This window comes from Hibiscus syriacus, unplaced genomic scaffold (genome assembly GCF_006381635.1).
Source record: "Hibiscus syriacus cultivar Baekdansim isolate YM2019G1 unplaced genomic scaffold, ASM638163v2 tig00117056_pilon, whole genome shotgun sequence".
NCBI lineage: Eukaryota > Viridiplantae > Streptophyta > Magnoliopsida > Malvales > Malvaceae > Hibiscus > Hibiscus syriacus.
Window position 1 is genome coordinate 3,023,755 of NW_024063539.1, and position 19,276 is coordinate 3,043,030.

Sequence of the window (19,276 nt, forward strand, 5' to 3'; positions counted from 1 at the left end):
TGAGGGGAGAACGTGTCCTTCTATGCATACTTCTACATCTTCATCGTTTTGGTCCCCACTGAAGTTTGAACATAAATACTCTGTCTTTTCAATATTGATCATTAGACCTTTTTCTTCCAAAGCAGTCTTCCAGGTAGCCAGTCTACTATTCAACTCAGATTTTGTTTCAGCAACTAGGACAATGTCGTCAGCGAAAAGCATACACCATGGTACACCGTCTGGTGTCGCACAATAGATGTCGTCCATAATCAAGGCGAAGATGTAAGGGCTAAGAGCCGACCCCTGGTGGAGTCCGATTTCCACTGGGAATGCCTCGGTGTCGCCAACTGTAGTCCTGACGTGTGTAGTAGATCTACAATACATATCACGAATCTCCCGGATATAAGCAGTTGGGATCCGTCTCGTTTCCAAAGTCTTCCAGATCGTATCTCGGGGAACGCTATCATAAGCCTTCTCAAGGTCAATGAACGCCATGTGAAGATCTCTAGACTTTTCCCTATATTTCTCCATAAGTCTTCGAAGTAGATGAATCGCCTCCGTGGTAGACCTGCCTGGCATAAAGCCAAATTGGTTTTCCGAAACCCTAGTAACTTGTCTCAACCTAGCCTCTATCACCCTTTCCCATAGCTTCATGGTATGACTGAGTAGTTTAATACCTCTGTAGTTACCACAACGTTGGGGATCTCCTTTAAATAAATATTTAAATATATATAATATACATAATTTATACGTGTAACATAAAGACACAAATACAAACTAATCATATTCATATAGATGAATTAATAAAGTCAATGTGGTTTTAACTTTATATGCATATCAACCATCACCAGAAATGTCATATATTTTATTTTTGTTGGCTTTATCGATCAATCAGAGATCACCGGAAGGGGTAAAATTAGTTTTAAAAATTATTTGGTGTGGAAACAATAAAGATAGAAACTTTGCACAACAATTTATAGTGATTTAACTTCTTAATTAAGTCTACATCTACTACCTTAGCTCTACACTAAGGATTTTTTTTAATAAAACAATAATTTATTCTTACCTTTTATACGATAAGGTGTAACCTTTACAACTCTAATTATTCTAAGGCTCAATTAGAATTTTTCCCCATAACAAAGGATGTTTTGTAAACAAGAAAACCTCTATGGGTAGATGTTTATGAGAATTTAGCTCAAAAAGAATTGATACAAAGATTTGCAATAAGACTCTATACACTTACGTACAAGAGAAAATGGATGAATTAATAATGAAAACTCTTTTCTCTTGACCTCTAAGCTTGGATAGGTGTAGTAATCTTATTCAAGTGTTCTTAACTTGTTTTTATATATTGGAATGAGTTTATAATTGTTTCTAGCCATTGACGTTGATTTCTAGCCATTGGGGACTTTAATTTTTGCAATATAAAACTATCAAGAAAATGGAGTATCGGTACTGCCATTAGGAGTTTGTACTTTCTTTGCTATATTTTAAAATCTAGTCGTTGGGGTTGGACAGTTTTGATACTAGGATTTGTAGTATCGATATTACTATATAAAGTAATATCGATATTCCTACAGTATCGGTACCAAACTTGCACTATAGAATTTGAACAACTTTGATATCGAATTGTAGTATCGGTACTATCAAGAAAGTATTTATACTTCTCTTACTTATGGTATCGGTGCCACAAGAACAATATTAATATTGTTCATGCAGTATCGATATTGTAAGAACAATATCGGCAATACTTACCCATAAAAGCATTTTGTGTTCAATTCTTGTTTTATTGACTTTAAATTATTCTTGAAAACTTTGAACAAATTCAATTAAATCCAAAAATATTTTGCTCTTATTTGTTATATCAAAATATATGTTCAACAATCATATATATATGCATACTAAATCTCATTACATTATTATACAATTATATCGTCAACACTTATACAAATTATTCTTACTGATTTCATCAAGATTTACTATTTTTTTAAAAAATAGTTAAAAAACATCATAAGTTATTTATATCAATACACAAATTTAATCGTATTTTAGACTTGATAGATGACCTTAACAGGCTTCAAAATTAACGATATTATGTTCGTTCTCAAACACAAATTAGCACCCCCCACAAGCGCCAAAAAATTGGTACCTAGTTTATCACCCTATATTTAAAATCACAAATTTTGAGTTTGATCTTTGTTTAATTTAAAAATCATTAAGGATGCAAAGTTGAAAAGAGTATTAGTTTATTAAGGCCGATAGCATTCACTCCCGAGTGTAAATACGAAAGATCAACTATTGTGCCTAATAACCAAATATTGCCTCGCTTTTAGAAAACATGATGCGGTTTTAAAAAGGATATTGACTTATTTTAAGAATCACCAGTAGTCACTCCCTGAGCATACTTGCGGGAGATATACCATTAATTCCCTAATAACTGAACATTGCCTTAAATTTAAAAATAAAATGCAATCACACAAAATTTTATTTATCTTAATTAAAGTAAAAGTAAATTAAGGCTTTTTCTAGCTTAAATTGTCAAATTATGAAAATTAAGGAACCTAGGGGCTCACACCTAAATGTAAGCTCTAATATTAATCCTATTTGATTATGTAAATATTAAAGCTATAATTAATCTTGGGGACTGAATAGTCAAAGGATTAAAGTATGACTATGAGACCTAAATATAATATCCTAAAACTTATGGATCTAAATTGCATAAAATAAAATAACAATTACTAAAATGTAAGAAAATAAAAGTTAGTATTTAAATATGAAATAAATAGTGACCAAAATGCAAAAATTAAAATAACAGTAGCTAAATTATGACGAATAAAATAGCAAAAATAATGACCAAATCGAAAGCTATTAAAATCCATATGTATATTCGAAATACATAAAAAGTATATGACCAGAGTGCAAAAAAAACTAAAACACGAGGATCTTAAAGATGATTTTACCCTCATAGTGACCAAAACGTAAAACACACTGAAACTGGGAGGAATTTGAATGTAATTTGACCCTAAATTAGGCGAATAAAACAGAAATATCCTAGAAACTAGGGACCTGGTGCATTATTTACCCTTTTTCAAATACAAACATAATATCTCCACCTGTTTCGCATGAAACAACCGAGAAACCTGCAAGATTCAACAAACTCTCTTGGTCGTCGCACACCGGCTACCAGGCCGGTGATCGACCTACACCCACTTGCAACCTTTACCCCGGCCAAAGGGAACTCGAATGACTGTTTAAACGACTGAGAACCTTTCCCGTTATCTTCTAGTTCACTCTTTCTCCTCCCATAAGGGGGCAGAAAGGGCTTAAAACTGAGCCTCAACGACGACCACAACACCTTGGTTACTCAACGTAAAAGCTCGAACTTCCACCGACGTCCAAACTTACCAACGAAAGCCACTCAAGAACCCGAAAAACAAAAAAAAATGACAAAGGAAAAAGAAAGCAAAAATGGAGCCAAGATGGAGAGAAAAAAACTTTCTTATTCATTCCTCAATTTTCGGGATAGGCCCCCTTTACAATGGTTGGTTGGGGGTTTTATAGCCCATATTTTACATAATTTTTATATAAAAATAGCAACTTGTAGTGTGATGATGCTTTGGATTAAATCTCACATGCACTAATTCCTTTTGGCAGTTGGCAGTGGTATGAAACATGGGATGGTGGCAGCGGGATTGCAGGATATGGTGGGGTAAGCTCTTTTGACTTTTAATTTCGCTTAGTTAAAAATTGGTGATTACAACTGCCCCTTTTTGCTTGTTGTTTTGAAACATGAATAGATAAAAGACGTAAAACACCAATTTTCATATGTTTGGTCCATCAGTGAAATTTTGAGTTCCAAGTTATTCTCATTATGAACTTTTCACTCTTCTGTTCAAATGAGTTCTTCTCATTATGAACCATTCCATTGAAATGTTGATTCAACTCCTTCTGTGATGGAATCGAACGAGATGTCAGTGATGATCTACCTCTTTCCGTGATAGAATCGAGCAAAAAGTTAAAGTTGATCCAACTCCTTATGTGTTGGATTTGAGTGAAATGAGAACGTCGATCCACATCATTCTGTGATGGAGTTGAACGAGATGTCAGTGCTGATCTACCTCCTTCTGTGATAGAATCAAGCAAAAAATTGATGTTGATCCAACTCTGTTGAACTATGTTTCGATATAAAATTTAAGGCAAAATGGTTTTTGGACTTAAATTGAATTTACAAAATGTATTTGGACTTAATTGAATTTATTCAAAATTTACAAAAATAATTCAAAGTTCTTTTAATTTAAAATTGAGCACAAAAATGTTTTTAATAGTAATTTACTATTTGAACAGTATGAAGGGTATCGATTCTCTATGAAAGGGTACCGATTCCCCCCATTCTGGGCAGCCTATTTTTGCAAAAAAATCATTCCCAAACGGCTCCAAAACATCCCCAACGGCTAGATATGACTTTAAACACATTCCAAGCTATAAATACAAGCTAAGGACATTTGAAGAAGAAAGAGAACAACTATCCAAATTATCAAACACAAGAGAAGAGTTTTTTCAATCTTATTTCATCTTTCTCTTGTAAATATTTTGTTCTTGTGAGCTCAATCTTGTAAACACCTACCTTAGAGAGGTTTTCTTGTTTACATTTCTTATCCTTTTGTAAAGGGGAAAGGTTCTAGCTTAGCCCATGTAAAAGCTAGGGAAAGGTTCTAGTTTAGCCCGGAAAAACTAGGGAGTTTGTAAGGTTACTCTTTATCCTCAAAAGAAAGAACAAATTAGTGAATTTGTTGGAAAATCCTTGGTGAGGAGCTAAGGTAGTGGACGTAGACTTTGATTGAGAAAGTCGAACCACTATAAATCGCTGTCCAACTCTCTATCTTTCAATCTCCTTACTCCCTAAACACAAAACCGTTCCGACCCCTCTTTGCAAAAACGTTCCGGTTGTCGTTTCGAGCTTCCGAAAATCCTAACAATTGGTATCAGAGCCTAACTCGTAAAAAAAAGGTTTAACCACATTGAGACGATCCTAGAAGAAGCTCTACCAATTCCCGACACAACCGACAAATAAATGACTTTTTCCTCCGGTGCTTATTATCTTGAAGAATATCCTATTATGGATTCACAACCGGTCAACAAGCCACCCTTCTTCAATGGAGCAAATTATGCACATTGGAAGAATAAGATGATGTACTTCATTCAATCATATAATCTAGGAGCTTGGTACTCAATCATGGACGGTTACTCCTTTCCACCCGGCAAGTACAACGATTGGAGTAGAGAAGAGCAGAAAAATTTTCAACTTAATTCTAAGGCTATACATATTCTATTTTGTGCTTTAGCCCAAATGAATATGGAAGAGTCTCATCTTGTTCCAGTGCTAAAGAGATTTGGGATAAGCTCCAAGTCACTCATGAAGGAACCGACGAAGTGAGGGAATCAAAGAAAAGTCTTCTCAACCATAGCTACGAGAACTTCAAGATGAAACCCGATGAAGACATCAAAGCTATGACGGATAGATTCTCTATGATTGTCAACGGTCTCAATGGATATGGAGAAGTAATCCCAAATGAGAAGCTTATGAGGAAGATGATTTACTCTCTTTCAAAGGAGTGGCAATCAAAGAAGACGGCCATTATTGAAGCAAGAAACCTAAAGTCTCTCACTCTCGACGAGCTAATTGGTTCCCTTCTTACTCATGAGATGATGGTGAAGGAAGATGAAGAAAGGGAAGAGAAGAAAAACATGAAGAAGAAGAAGAAGAATGAGGACGTAGGCATCAATGAAAGCTATCAAGATTCAAGTGATGAGGTGGGTGAAGACGATGATGAACAAAAAAAAGATATGGTCAAGCTCTTGAAGGAACTCAAGAGATTCATGATTTCCAAGGAAGTGAAACATGAATCAACCAAGAAGAAGAGTCCCCCGGTATGTTTTGATTGTCAAAGAAAGGGGCATGTCATGTATGAATGTCCTCTTCTAAAGAAAAAGGGGAAGAATGCATTTGTTGCATCTTGGAGTGATGAAGATGATTCCAATGATGAAGATGAAGTAGTCAACCTATGCCTCATGACCACTCAAGAAGAATTTGAGGTATCTTCTAACTCAAATGAATTTAATTCATTTACTTTTGATGAGTTACAAGATGCTTATAATAGGTTGTATTGGGATTTAAGACCATGAATTCCAATTATACGAAATTAATTTTAAAAATCAAAATTGAAAATAATCGATTTTGAAAGCTAGAGTTGATTTTGAAAATCAAAATGAAATTTTGAAAAATGATTTAGAACTTTCAAAAATCAAAATAAATGATTTAGAAAAGAAAAATTTTGAGTTAGAAGTTAAGCTTGAAAGCTTAACAAAAGAAAAAGAATTAATTTCTAAAAACAATCTATTATGTTTAAAAATGGCAAAATGCTCACATTGCCATTATCATGGTCATATGAAACATACTTGTCCTTTGAAGAAAGGAAAACATTTTAAAATTAGGCAAGTATGGGTTCCAAAAGGAACAAGGGGCATTGTAACTAACGTTCAAGGATCCAAAGCAATTTGGATACCAAAATCTACTTAAATGTCTCTTGTAGGTGTGTGGAAGCAATTATGATGAAAATGATGATATTCAAGATGCTCTAGCCACACATGAAAAAGGAATGGGTAACCTCTAAGCTTAATGCTTTTAATTTTGGTTATTTGGTTGCTCATTTGATTTTAAGCATGCATGAGTTTTGGTTTTAAATGATCATGCATCATTGTTTTAATCTCATGTATGTTGAAAAGATGATTATGATGAACATTTATTTTTGAGAATTTTTAGTTCATCATAATAAATTTTGGTCAAAATTGGTTTTAAATGCTAATGATATCTCTCTAAACAATTGATATCAAATTTCAAAATACTTTGATTTTATAAATTTTAATTTTTAGTAAATCACTGTTTGAACAGTAACACGAGGCTCAAAAAATCCAGTATGTAAAAGGGGAACCGATTCCCCCCAAGGGGGTACCGATTCCCTCACTGTTCATCAGCCCAACGGTCATAATATTTGAATATTATGAAGGGGTATCGATTCCCTATGAAGGGGTACCGATTCCCCCATTCTGGGCAGCCTATTTTTGCAGAAAAATCATTCCAAACAGCTCCAAAACATCCCCAACGGCTAGATATGACTTCAAACACATTCCAAGCTATAAATACAAGCTAAGGACACTTGAAGAAGAAAGAGAACAACTATCCAAATAATCAAACACAAGAGAATAGTTTTTCAATCTTATTTCATCTTTCTCTTGTAAATATTTTGTTCTTGTGAGCTCAATCTTGTAAACACCTACCTTAGAGAGGTTTTCTTGTTTACATTTCTTATCTTTTTGTAAATGGGAATGGTTCTAGCTTAGCCCGTGTAAAAGCAAGGGAAAGGTTCTAGTTTAGCCCGGAAAAACTAGGGAGTTTGTAAGGTTACTCTTTATCCTCAAAAGAAAGAACAAATTAGTGAATTTGTTGGAAAATCCTTGTGAGGAGCTAAGGTAGTGGACGTAGACTTTGATTGAGAAAGTCGAATCACTATAAATCACTGTCCAATTCTCTATCTTTCAATCTCCTTACTCCCTAAACACAAAACCGTTCCGACCCCTCTTTGCAAAACGTTCCGGTTGTCATTTCGAGCTTCCGAAAATCCTAACAAACTCCTTATGCGATGGATTTGAGCGAAATAAAAATATTGATCTACCTCATTCTGTGATAGAATCGAGCAAAAAATTGATGTTGATTCATCTCTTTATGCAATAGATTTGAAATAAAATATTGATCCACCTCTTTCTGAGATGGAATCGAACGAGAATGACAATGTTGATGACGTTGAACCAACTCTGTATGCGATGGATGAGCCAAGTATTGGTGTCGTTCCAACTCCGTATGTGAAGGAATCGAGCAAAAATGAACAAGTTCTTCTCATTATAAACTTTTTGCCCCTCATCGGATGAGTTCTTCTCATTATGAACTCACCGCTGTAAATGTTGATGCAAGGTTGAATAAGTTCTTCTCATTATGAACTTCTTCTTCCTCGTCGGATGAGTTCTTTTCATTATGAACTCTCCATTGGAAATATTGATCGGTTTATCTTCTCTTTGAAGATTTTCAAACCTGCAAAAGATTATCATGTGTCAGTAATAATTGTGTTTGAAGTACCCGAAAATATTGACCTTAAGGTTCTCGAATCTTTGTCGAGATCCATTTTTTCCAAAAATAAAGACGTGAATCGATTCTTTGCTGAAATCTTCTTCTTCAACATTGAATTGTGCAATGAAACCTCTGCTAACTTTGGAATTCCTGTCAAATATTCAACATCTGGATGAAAATGAATAAGAAATGTTTTAAGAAAACTCTATCGAGTAAGATAAAATTTCTTGTTTCAAGGGAAATTTGTCTCAAGCGAGACAAATTTGTTTCGAGGGAAACAATCTCAAAGGTTGGTGTTTCAAGAGAAACTGTCTCAGGAGAGATAAAACATGTTTCAAGGGAAACAAACTCAAAGATTTTGTGTTTCAAGAGAAACTATCTCAAGAGAGACAACTTTGTTTCAAGGGAAACAGATTCAAAGATTTTATGTTTCAAGAGAAACTGTCTCAATAGAGACAAAATTTGTTTCAAGAGAAACTGTCTCAAGGGAGACAAAATTTGTTTCAAAGGAAACTGTCTCAAGAGAGACAAAATTTGTTTCTAGGGAAACTATCTCAAGGGAGACAAATCTTGTTTCAAGGGAAACAAATTCAAAGATTTTGTTTCAAGGGAAACAGTCTCAAGGGAGACAAAACTTTGTTTGAAGCGAAATTGTCTCAAGAAAGACAATTTATTTCAATGGAAACTGTCTCAAGCGAGACGAAGTTTGATTTGAGAGAGGTGATTTCCAAGGATTACAGACTGTCCACTCCTGCATGCTGAGAAAATGTCTTCAGAATATGATTGTTGACTTCAAGAAGTCAAATCTGTGGATGACATTGTTCTTTAGGTTGAAGACATTTGGTCATTTCTGAGCTTTTTTTCCTGAAAGATTAAAATGATGTATTTTTTATTGCCTATCTTGCATGTTTACGGGAGTCACGATGATGTCTATTTGATGAATTATTGAATTTGTCCTCAAAAGAGGGAAAATCAAAGTCTTTATTGCACATGATGAATGCAAAGATGTAAATGTCATGTGTCATGTATGTATGTGTTGATCTATGAGGGGAATGGCTGCGTGAGCAGTCTTCATTCTCTCCCTGACTTCAATTTGTCTTCATTTCTACCAGGGTGTACTCTTGCAAACCTCAGCATGAGACAATTTGTTTCATTGCCCCATCAAATTTTGTCCAAAAAAATGGCTTCCCTTGCCCCACCTTCGATCTTGAGCTTCATAGAAATATTTTTTGAATTACAAGATATTTCCAGAGAACTTATCTTGTTTGAAAATAATTTTCTTCCTTTAAATTTTCAAAATTTTGAAAAATATCAAAAAGAATTTAAAAAAATATTGCCTCCTTCTAAGTTTCACAATTGAAACAAATCATAAAACATGAGTTCATTAGATATCAAAGGAATCAACTGCTCTTTTAATCTTTGATAGTTACAAATCTTTGACAAATATCAAGATAGAAAGGTTGGTTTTGATGTTGGCTACCTAAATTCTAAGGTTTACTTCATCAATTTGGTCATCGTTAAGATCATGGTCTGCCCCTCTTTCTTGGCTTGGCATTTTGATAAGAGGCGGAAAAAATGTTGCAACTAGCATATTCAATTGCTAGACTCTTTAGAACATTTTTGTTTCAGTTCTCTAAAATCTTCCATTTGTTCAAGCTTCGTAGGCTCCTCTAGCCAAGGTTGTGCATAAATATCGGTCTAAAAATGAGATTTATGGGTGCTTGTATGAAGTTAACTATAACATGTGTTCCTTAACTCCCTTAGTTCATATTCACCGAAACTCATTATTTAGTAAATTAGATTTCCTTTGTTCGGCTAGCTAAAGGATTCATGTCGTCACAAAGTCTTTGACCGGACAATCACAGTGGAACAAACAATGAACTGTTAAGTACTCGATCAATGTCATGGTTTGAATGCAATTTATTCATAAAGCCAGAGCTTTCGAGTTTCCTCTATAACCAATTGCTTTAACGGAATAACTCAACATTATTATATACATACATATATATATATATATATATATATATTGGGTATACATATTCCATTTCTTAAGCTTGTCAAGGAGAACATGTTATAGTCCCGGTTTTTGTTGTAGGTCAGAAAATCTCATCGTTAGAGTTCAATTTCCGAGCAACTAACCTAACTAGATTCACCTACTCGACCATTTCATATGAGAAGATCATGATTATCATTGAACATCATTAACAAAAGTAGAAACTAATCAGCTTTGCTATTTCATGTGTCGGGTGCCCCATTTTGTCCGCTCCTGACATATACCTGAATGTCAAACCTTTTTATTGCCTCTTCATGCGAGGAGAAAACTAGATCGGCTCCTTCAAGAGAATGATATGTATTATGGTGTATTTCTAGAGTAGGATCAAGGGGCCCTTGTTTTGTTGGGGTTTAATCTTATCATTTGTCAAAGATTTACAACCTCAATTATTAACTAAGATGATATTCAAGGAATTTCAAGATTAAAATTTGCTTATTGTTTATTTCCTAAGAATGAAGCATTTTATTGAAAATGTTCGAACGTCAAGTGACTTATAAACATTTTAAACGCATGAAAAAGAAAAAAAACAAGTTCAAAAAGATGACATGCATGAGAATGCAACAAAACTCCTGATGGATGCCCTAATCAATTCCTGATCAGAATACACCATTACAAGTTGAACGTCAATGTCCCTGAATCAATTAGATATTGAACTTTGCGTTTCAATGCCCCGCAATTCTTAGTAACGTACCTTGATATTCAGATGGTGATAGCATCACGTACATAGCTCTCAAACCTTTTTTGGTGTGAATGGGGTGACTTAATGCAAATGTTGAGATACAATATATACCATGGAATGCACAATGTGTATATACTAATGCAAAAGATGCAAAGATGTACATGTAAATGCAAAGATACAAAAGTGAGAGTACAAAATACAAGATACGAATGCAACAAGGAATTGATCCCAAAATAACTATTCCTAGAACAATTCTAAAAAAACTGACAATGTCTCGGTACAATGGGGAAGTGAAGATCTGGTCCATATGTAAGTCGCCTAGCTCCTGTGACCATCATGGTTCTGCATCGTCTTCAAAATTTCTACTTCATCTCCTACTTTCAAAAATCTTTCGAGCTGGTTCGCAATCTTCAATTGTTGACTTCGGTGTTGAATCTTCTCGAGTCTAACTTGTTACCTCAATAGGAAAATATATGGATCGTCTCCTTGGTAGATAGACTCTCTCTATCTCCTACTTCCTTTCTTACTTCCAAAAATCTTTCGAGTTGGTTTGTGATCTTCAAATGTTGGCTTCGGAGTTGAATCGTCTCAAGTCTAACTTGTTACCTCAGTAGGCAAATGTCTGGATCGTCTCCTTGGTAGATAGACTCCCTCTAGTTTCTACTTCATTTCCTACTTCTAGAAATCTTTCGAGCTAATTCGTGATCTTCAATTGTTGGCTTCAGCGTCGAATTGTCTCGAGTCCAACTTGTTAGCTCAGCAGGCAGATGTATGGCTTGTCTCATTGGTAGGTAGACTTCCTCCTGACGTTACTCGATCTACGTGGAGCATCTTCGAAGTCCTACCATTCCCAGTGAAAGACATTGTTATGGCATTTTTTTTCAAGAACCTTCTAAATGATCAGTTATTTAGGGATCAATACCTTTGAATGATATGTCATGTTCATGCAAATACACTAAGAGCAGACAAAAGAAAACCAATGTTAGTAGAAACAAAACAAAAAGAATCAAGTTAGTTGAAATGATTAGTCCAAAAATGTAATCTTAGCAAAAGTAAATAAATATGACTCAAAGTTGAGACTGAAAAGAAACATACAAAGAAAATTAATAATCCTAACCGCTTGCGTTCTAGTTCCCCTGGGCTATCTACATGGCTCTAGCGGGGTAGGCTTACTAAATTCTCTATATGAGGTTGGGTTCTAGCAAAGGTTCTCAAGTCATCTTTTTAACCTGCTAAGGTTGACCCTATTCTGTCCCATTACAGACTTACGAATTGGGTTCAGCTCAGGGGATCACATCACTAAAAGCGTACCTCGGAACTTGTATCCGGATAGATAACTTAGGGTGCTTTCCAGAGAAACTTTGTCAGACCCACACAAGGAAGCCCAATACTCCTCGTGAGGTGTGACGTTTCTCTCTACTTAGGTAAACCGGGTTTGAGCTCTGTTTAGAGCTATAATATGAAATAATTCTAAATATTTCAAAGAAGTGTAAGCATTAATCAAAGAGAAAATTTTTTTTCCTTTTTGAAATAACATAATGAACTGTAAATTAAACAAAATCGAACTCGTAATTTCCAAAATAATAAATATAGGATAACCAACTCGTGGCTCGACTCTCAATTTGTTTTAAAAAATAAAAGTCCACAGTGGAGTCGCCAAGCTGTCGTCACTGTTTTTGCCTGGGCGGGGAAAAGCGATACTGACTTGGGGGTTTTCTATTTGAAAAGGTTTCGAGAATTTGAGGAGTCGCCACCAATCATTTAAGGTGCGATTAGACGCCATAAAAACTGAGTGATTTTAATAAAACATTTTATTTTTATCAAAATGTCGAGTTTTGGGGTCTGCAAAAATCCAAAAATTAGGTTCGGGAATCGGTTACGCGTGGGGAAGGATTAGCACCCCACAAGTGCCCAACAATTGTTACTTAGTTGATCACCTTATATTTAAAATTGAAAATTTTGAGTTTGATCTTTGTTTAATTTAAAAATCATTAAGGATGCAAAGTTGAAAAGGGTATTCGTTTATTAAGGCCGATAGCATTCACTCCCGAGCGTAAATACGGAAGATCAACTATTGTGCCTAATAACTGAATATTGCCTCGTTTTTAGAAAATATGATGTGGTTTTGAAAAGAATATTGACTTATTTCGAGAATCACCAGTAGTTACTCCCTGTGCATACTTGCGGGAGATATACCATTAATTCCCTAATAAGTGAACGCTGTCTTAAATTTATAAATAAAATGCAATAAGACAAAATTTTATTCATCCTAATTAAAGTAAAAGTAAATTAAAGCTTTTTCCAGCTTAAAGTGTCAAATTATGAAAATTAAGGAACCTAGGGGCTCAAACCTAAACGTAAGCTCTAATATTAATCCTATTTGATTATGTAAATATTAAAGTTGTAATTAAGCTTGGGGACTAAATAGTCAAAGGATTAAACTATGACTATGAGACCTAAATATAAAATCCTAAAACTTAAGGATCTAAATTGCATAAAATAAAATAACAATTACTAAAATGTAAGAAATAAAAGTTAGTAGTTAAATAGGAAATAAATAGTGACCAAAATGCAAAAATTAAAATAACAGTAGCTAAATTATGACAAATAAAATAGCAAAAATAATGACCAAATCGAAAGCTATTAAAATCCATATGCATATTTGAAATACATAAAAAAATGTATGACCAGAGTGCAAAAGACACTAAAATACGGGGATCTTAAAGATGATTTTACCCTTATAATGACCAAAACGTAAAACACGCTGAAACTAGAAGGACTTTGAATGCAATTTGACCATAAATTAGGCGAACAAAGCATAAATATCCTATAAACCATGGACATGATGCATGATTTACCCCTTTTTAATAGAAACATAATATATTCCTCTGTTTCATGTGAACAAGCCGAGAAAACTGCAAGATTCAACAAACTCTCTTGGCCGCAGCACGCCGGCCCCCACACACCGACCATCGGGCCGGTGACTAACTTACACCCACCGGTGACCTTTACCCCGACCAAAGGGAACTCGAACAACAGCTTAAACGGGCAAGAACCTTTCCCGTTATCTTCCTATTTCACTCTTTCTCCTCCTTTTCTCCTCCCCATTCGACGGCAGTAAGGGCTCAAAACTGAGCATCAACGACGACCACAACACCTTGGTGACTCAACGTAGAAGATTGAACTCCGACCGAAGTCTGAACTGACCAACGAAAGCCACCCAAGAACCCCCGAAAAACAAAAAAAAACAATGACAAAGGAAAAAAGAAAGCAAAAAATAGAGCCAAGATGGAGAGAAAAAAACTTTCTTATTTTATTCCTCAATTTTCGGGATAGGCCCCCCTTTTATAATGGTTGGTTGGGGTTTTTATAACCCCTATTTTACATAACTTTTACATAAAAAATAGCAACTTGCAATGTGACGATGCTTTGGATTAATCTCACATGCACTTATTCCTTTTGGCAGTTGGCAGTGGCAGGAAACATGGGATGGTGGCAGCGGGTGTGCATGATATGGCGGGGTAAGCTCTTTTGACTTTTAATTTCGCTTAGTTGAAAATTGGTTATTATAGCGTGTCACATCGTCCTTGTTGTTCTCTGAGGGCTCTTCACCCATGCATGCAAGTTTTGTAGTTAGAATTTACTATTGTCGCCAAAATAATCATGTATGTGGAGGAAGATTTTAGGAGAGTATTGGGAAATGATGTTAGTTATTTTGCCTTTAAGGGTGTATTTCAACATATTCTTTGATAAGAGGTATTCTACACTCATCACACTAATTATTGATTATGACAAAAGTGTTGTGATGGTTATATGCGGTTTATCCCTTCTGATTTGGGCAAAGAGTCGTAGCTGGTGTCAAAATATCATGTTTCCATTAAGAGGTAGAAAAGAGAGGAATGAGAGTGAGGTAGTTCCATCCATCCTCTCTATCTTTGCTCAAGAGATTTTATGGTAAACCTTAATGCAAGTATCAAACGCAAGGTTATTATGGAGACATGTAGGTTAGAATGTTAAATAGATATAATCAGTTGACAAATAAATTTGGTTGTAATAAGTCACAAGGGTCTATCAGAAGTCATATAAAAAGGTCGTTGTTTCTCAAGGTATAAGACTCCGAAAGCTCTTTCTTCATAGATATTTTTTTGAGACTTTAATTTTTCTAAGACTTTAAGTGTGAGAAACACAAAAGTGGTATTTAGAGAACCTTTGGCGAAGGTATAACATGCATAATCAATCTATTATTTTTATCATATTAGTTTTATATTATATCTAATGGCTAACTTTTTTAGGTCAAATAAATAATTTGATATTGTTTTAATTAATTTATAATTAGAAATGCAAGATTTATTTATATATAAAAAGTTGCAACAAAGGGATTGATACAATGTGTATCTAAGATGCACTAGTATATCGTGGAGACAAGAAGGGATTAGAATCTTTGAATGTCTACCACTGAGCCTTAGCCTAGGCATTTACATAAGCTAATGGAGTCTGATTAACAAACGTCAACATCGGATAAAGAAACAATTGAACATCAATTATGAGCCACGTTACAGAACCTTCAGATCGTTGGCTCTGCTTAATATTCGTACATTTGCCAGGGGGGTCAATCCTGTCCAATCCTTAAAATGAGTGAATACGAACCTTACACGTTAATCAAATGCTGGTCTCTATTAATATAAACAGAAAGCTTTCAATCATTTATGTTTAAATCCATCTGAACATAAGCGTGCATCTTAGACACGCTAATCCTTAAAATTAATATAATTTTGTAATGACATGACATGCAATTACAAGAGAATGAAATCAAAATGGCAAAAAAGAAGAAAACATTAATAACGGTCTTTAAGGAATGGATCGTTGAGATTGAAATCAACCGTGCATGCATGATCATCAATCACCATCGTTGCATTATTAGAAACGGTGGCAAAATCATAAACCCATCATCCCATGTAGTAGTGACAAGAAACTCTCATAAGATTATGTTGCCTATGAATCTATGATGTGAACGACTTCTAATAAAATTGCCAAGTTCACAATGGGCGGCCACCATTTCTAATAAAATTACCAATGATCTCTAGAATAAGGGGTTAAAAATTTACAATTAATACTTCTTATTTTTCCTAGATATCTTGAACCGTGACAGACAAGTGATTTGGTTTAGAAGCGCGCCCCCAACCCTTGAAATTATAATAAATTTGTGTAATTAAAAAATATGTACTTAAATTATACATATTGTTTATTTTAGGTGTTTAAATTTATTTTATCAAATTAGGTGTCTAATATTTTTTTCGTTATAATTAAGGCCACTTATCGCTAAAAATTTCATCAAACCACTCAAAACATCACACCTAATGCATTTATAAATTTCTAAAAATTTTATTTTAAAAAAACTTAAAATTATTATTTTATTTAAAAAATCTAAATTTCACTAAAAACTAAAATCACTATCTCAACGCATCAATCTATTGTTGATCTTTCCAGCCGTCGTCATTATCATCGGTCGTCTATGCACCTATCATCAAACCCTTACTATTAGTTATTCCTGTTTGCCGTCCCAATTTCCTAAATCACAATATCTAAATCCCTAATATTTTATCGTCGCTCCTTCCCCCCGTATCGTAATCGGATGAATTTTTGAAAGAAGGGAAGGGACAATTGGAGAAAGAAGGGATCATGGATATGTTTATTGATAATTTAGGTGTTCAGGGATTGAGGTAGGGACAAAAGTAATGGGAGGGCGTTGACGACAATTGATGTTTTGGGATTAAAGATTTAGGGCTTTTTGTTGTTGATATTTAGACAAATTTATTTTTAAAATAAATAATATTTCAAACTTTTTAAATAAAAATTTTAAATATTTATAAACATGCGACGTGTCATGTTTGAAGTGACTGATAATTTTTTTAAACATCTATAATAGAATTGACCTTATAATTTTAATAAAAAAGTTAGGCACATAATTTGATAAAAAAAAAAACTTCATATATATATAAAACAGGCTTTTGATTTGGAGCGTATGGAGCAAGTCTTTTAGCATACATTATTGGTGATAAAGCTCACTGCTGAATTACAATTTGTGAATAGAAACGGAACAATCAGGCATTAGTAAATAACTTGAGTCACAAACAGGATTAAACGGAAACGAATAATTATAAAGTAGAATTTGAGACGAGAGAGTGCAAATGTAGAAGAAATAATTTGGAGATACGATGTTGTAAGTTGATGGATATTCCAGGTTTCACTTCAACAACCAACAATTTAGAAATAAAACACACCCTTCCCAAGATTCAGAAATCAAAATCTATCATCCAACAACATCCAATCTCTGTGTTTTCTTTAAACATCAACCAGAACCAAGGGCTTTTCTGCCATCTCGCTTTCTGATTTCTCCTCAATATCGAAACTCATTACCAACTTTGAGATGTCGAATTCATTGGAGTTCCTTCGTTTCCCCATTTCGACTACGTACTTTCTGCTGTTCTCATTCGTTAGTCTCGAAGTTTGTAGAACTCCCATGGACCTCGACTTGCTCAGCTTCACCGTAACTCCTGTCGTTTTTCTCACCCAAACGACGTCGTCTCCATCAACAACATCTATGAGTCCCTTCTTCTTCTTCATCTTCATCATCATCGCCACCTCCGCGAACGAACCCATCGATCTCGATCTCGCCGCACGATCGTCAATCGCTTCGCTGTTGTGATCCACACTCGCCACACTGGATACTTTTCGGCTATTTCTCTTACTTCCGCACCTCGAACTCCTTGCCGCCTCCTCGCTACCTTCAAACACTTGGTTCCTCACCGACAGATTATCCACGCGTTTCACGCGCTGCTTTAAGTTACTCCAAACAAGACCCACATGATGTCTCTTCCTCACTTGCTTCAAACATTCAACCACCTGCTTCATTCCGGGCCGTTTCTCCGCCGTGGACCTGACGCACCTAGCTGCAACTACCGCCAAGCTTCTTATCACCTCCTTATCCCCCGGCTGCCCGATACGGCCGTCGCAAATCGGGGCGAAATCTCCTCCCTTGATCAGAGGGACGGCCCAGTCAACAATCGACGGTGGGCTATAATTCAAGTCAATGGCATATCTCCCGCTAATTATCTCCAATAGCAAAATGCCATAACTGAACACGTCACTCTTAGTGCTGACGTCACTTGGTGCCAAATAACCCGGGTCGAGATACCCTAACGTCCCCGCCGGTGGCGTGCACTTGACCCGTACATCCTCCACGTTTCCCCTTATGCAAGCCCGAAATCACCCAATCGAGCGTTCCAGTTTCGATCAATCAAAACATTGGACGATTTTATATCCCTGTGGATTACCGGCGGATTAGCCGAGTGTAAAGCCTGAACCGCTTTCGCAACCTGCAAAGCGAACCGAACACGCCTGGACCAACCCGGCGGTCTAGAGGAAGAGGAGTGTAAAAGATCGTATAAAGAACCGTTGGGCATATATTCGACGACGATTAGTTTATTCTTGCAAAAGGCATCGGAAGTGTAACCGATGAGATTGACGAGATGAGGATGATAAACCCGTGAGAGAATCTCAATCTCGTTGTCCGCCGGACTGTTACAGTTAGCTTTCGTTCTTTTAACGGCGGCGATTAACTTGCCGCTGTCTAGGACGGCTCTGTAGACGGAACCGTGACTGCCTCTGCCGAGGAGGTTAACGGAAGAGAAATCGTCGGTGGCAGAAAGGAGATCGGTGTAACGAAACCGTCTGATTTGAACGTTGTTCTTGGTGTTTTGTTAGGTTTTTTCCTACGATAATAATCCCAGTTGTAAGGGTCACAAACGGCAATGGCCGACTCTGCATTGCAAGAGAGGCGACCCATCTCCAAACTGAAGAGAAACAAAAAAGGGTTGGGCTTTCCTCAGGTGGGTGTCGGGAGGGAATATGAAAGCGGCAAGGTACGTTGAGAAAACAGAACGAAAATGGAAAACGCCATTAATAGAGAAGAAGGGAGTAGATGGGAAGGCTAAAGGGTGTTAATGTGTGGACTGATTTACACAGCTTCGGAGATGTAAAATAACAGTGAAAGTTAGAAAATTTTGAAAATATATATATATTTTAATGTAATTGGTTATTGTTTCTGCCATGCAACAGTCAGCGCGTGGAACACTATGGGAGGAATTTCTCGGGGGAAGGTTTAAAGTAGGGTCCGTATGTATTATTTCTACTTGATTAAAAAACATTATTTTTTACTTTACTTTTCCTTTTTAATAATTCATTTTGTTTTTATGTTCAAAGAGTTTGTTATTGGTTTTAAGGTTATTATGGTGATTTAATCATGTAAATATCATAAATTTGGATTATAATCCGCATCTTACTAGACAGGATTTAAAGGTTTAAAGAGCTTTTTTTAGGGTAAAGA

The 19,276-nt window shown here is 35.5% G+C and overlaps 1 protein-coding gene across 1 annotated transcript; it reads right to left on the reverse strand.

Moving 5' to 3' along the window:
• Positions 1–17,093: 17,093 nt before the first annotated feature.
• On the reverse strand, positions 17,094–18,892 carry LOC120197997 (serine/threonine-protein kinase-like protein At1g28390). Its single transcript, XM_039199396.1, is given in 3 exon segments — positions 17,094–18,143; positions 18,146–18,646; positions 18,649–18,892. Coding segments are annotated over 3 exon segments (1,500 nt in total). The 5' UTR covers positions 18,737–18,892; the 3' UTR covers positions 17,094–17,232.
• Between the last annotated feature and the right edge of the window lie 384 nt (positions 18,893–19,276).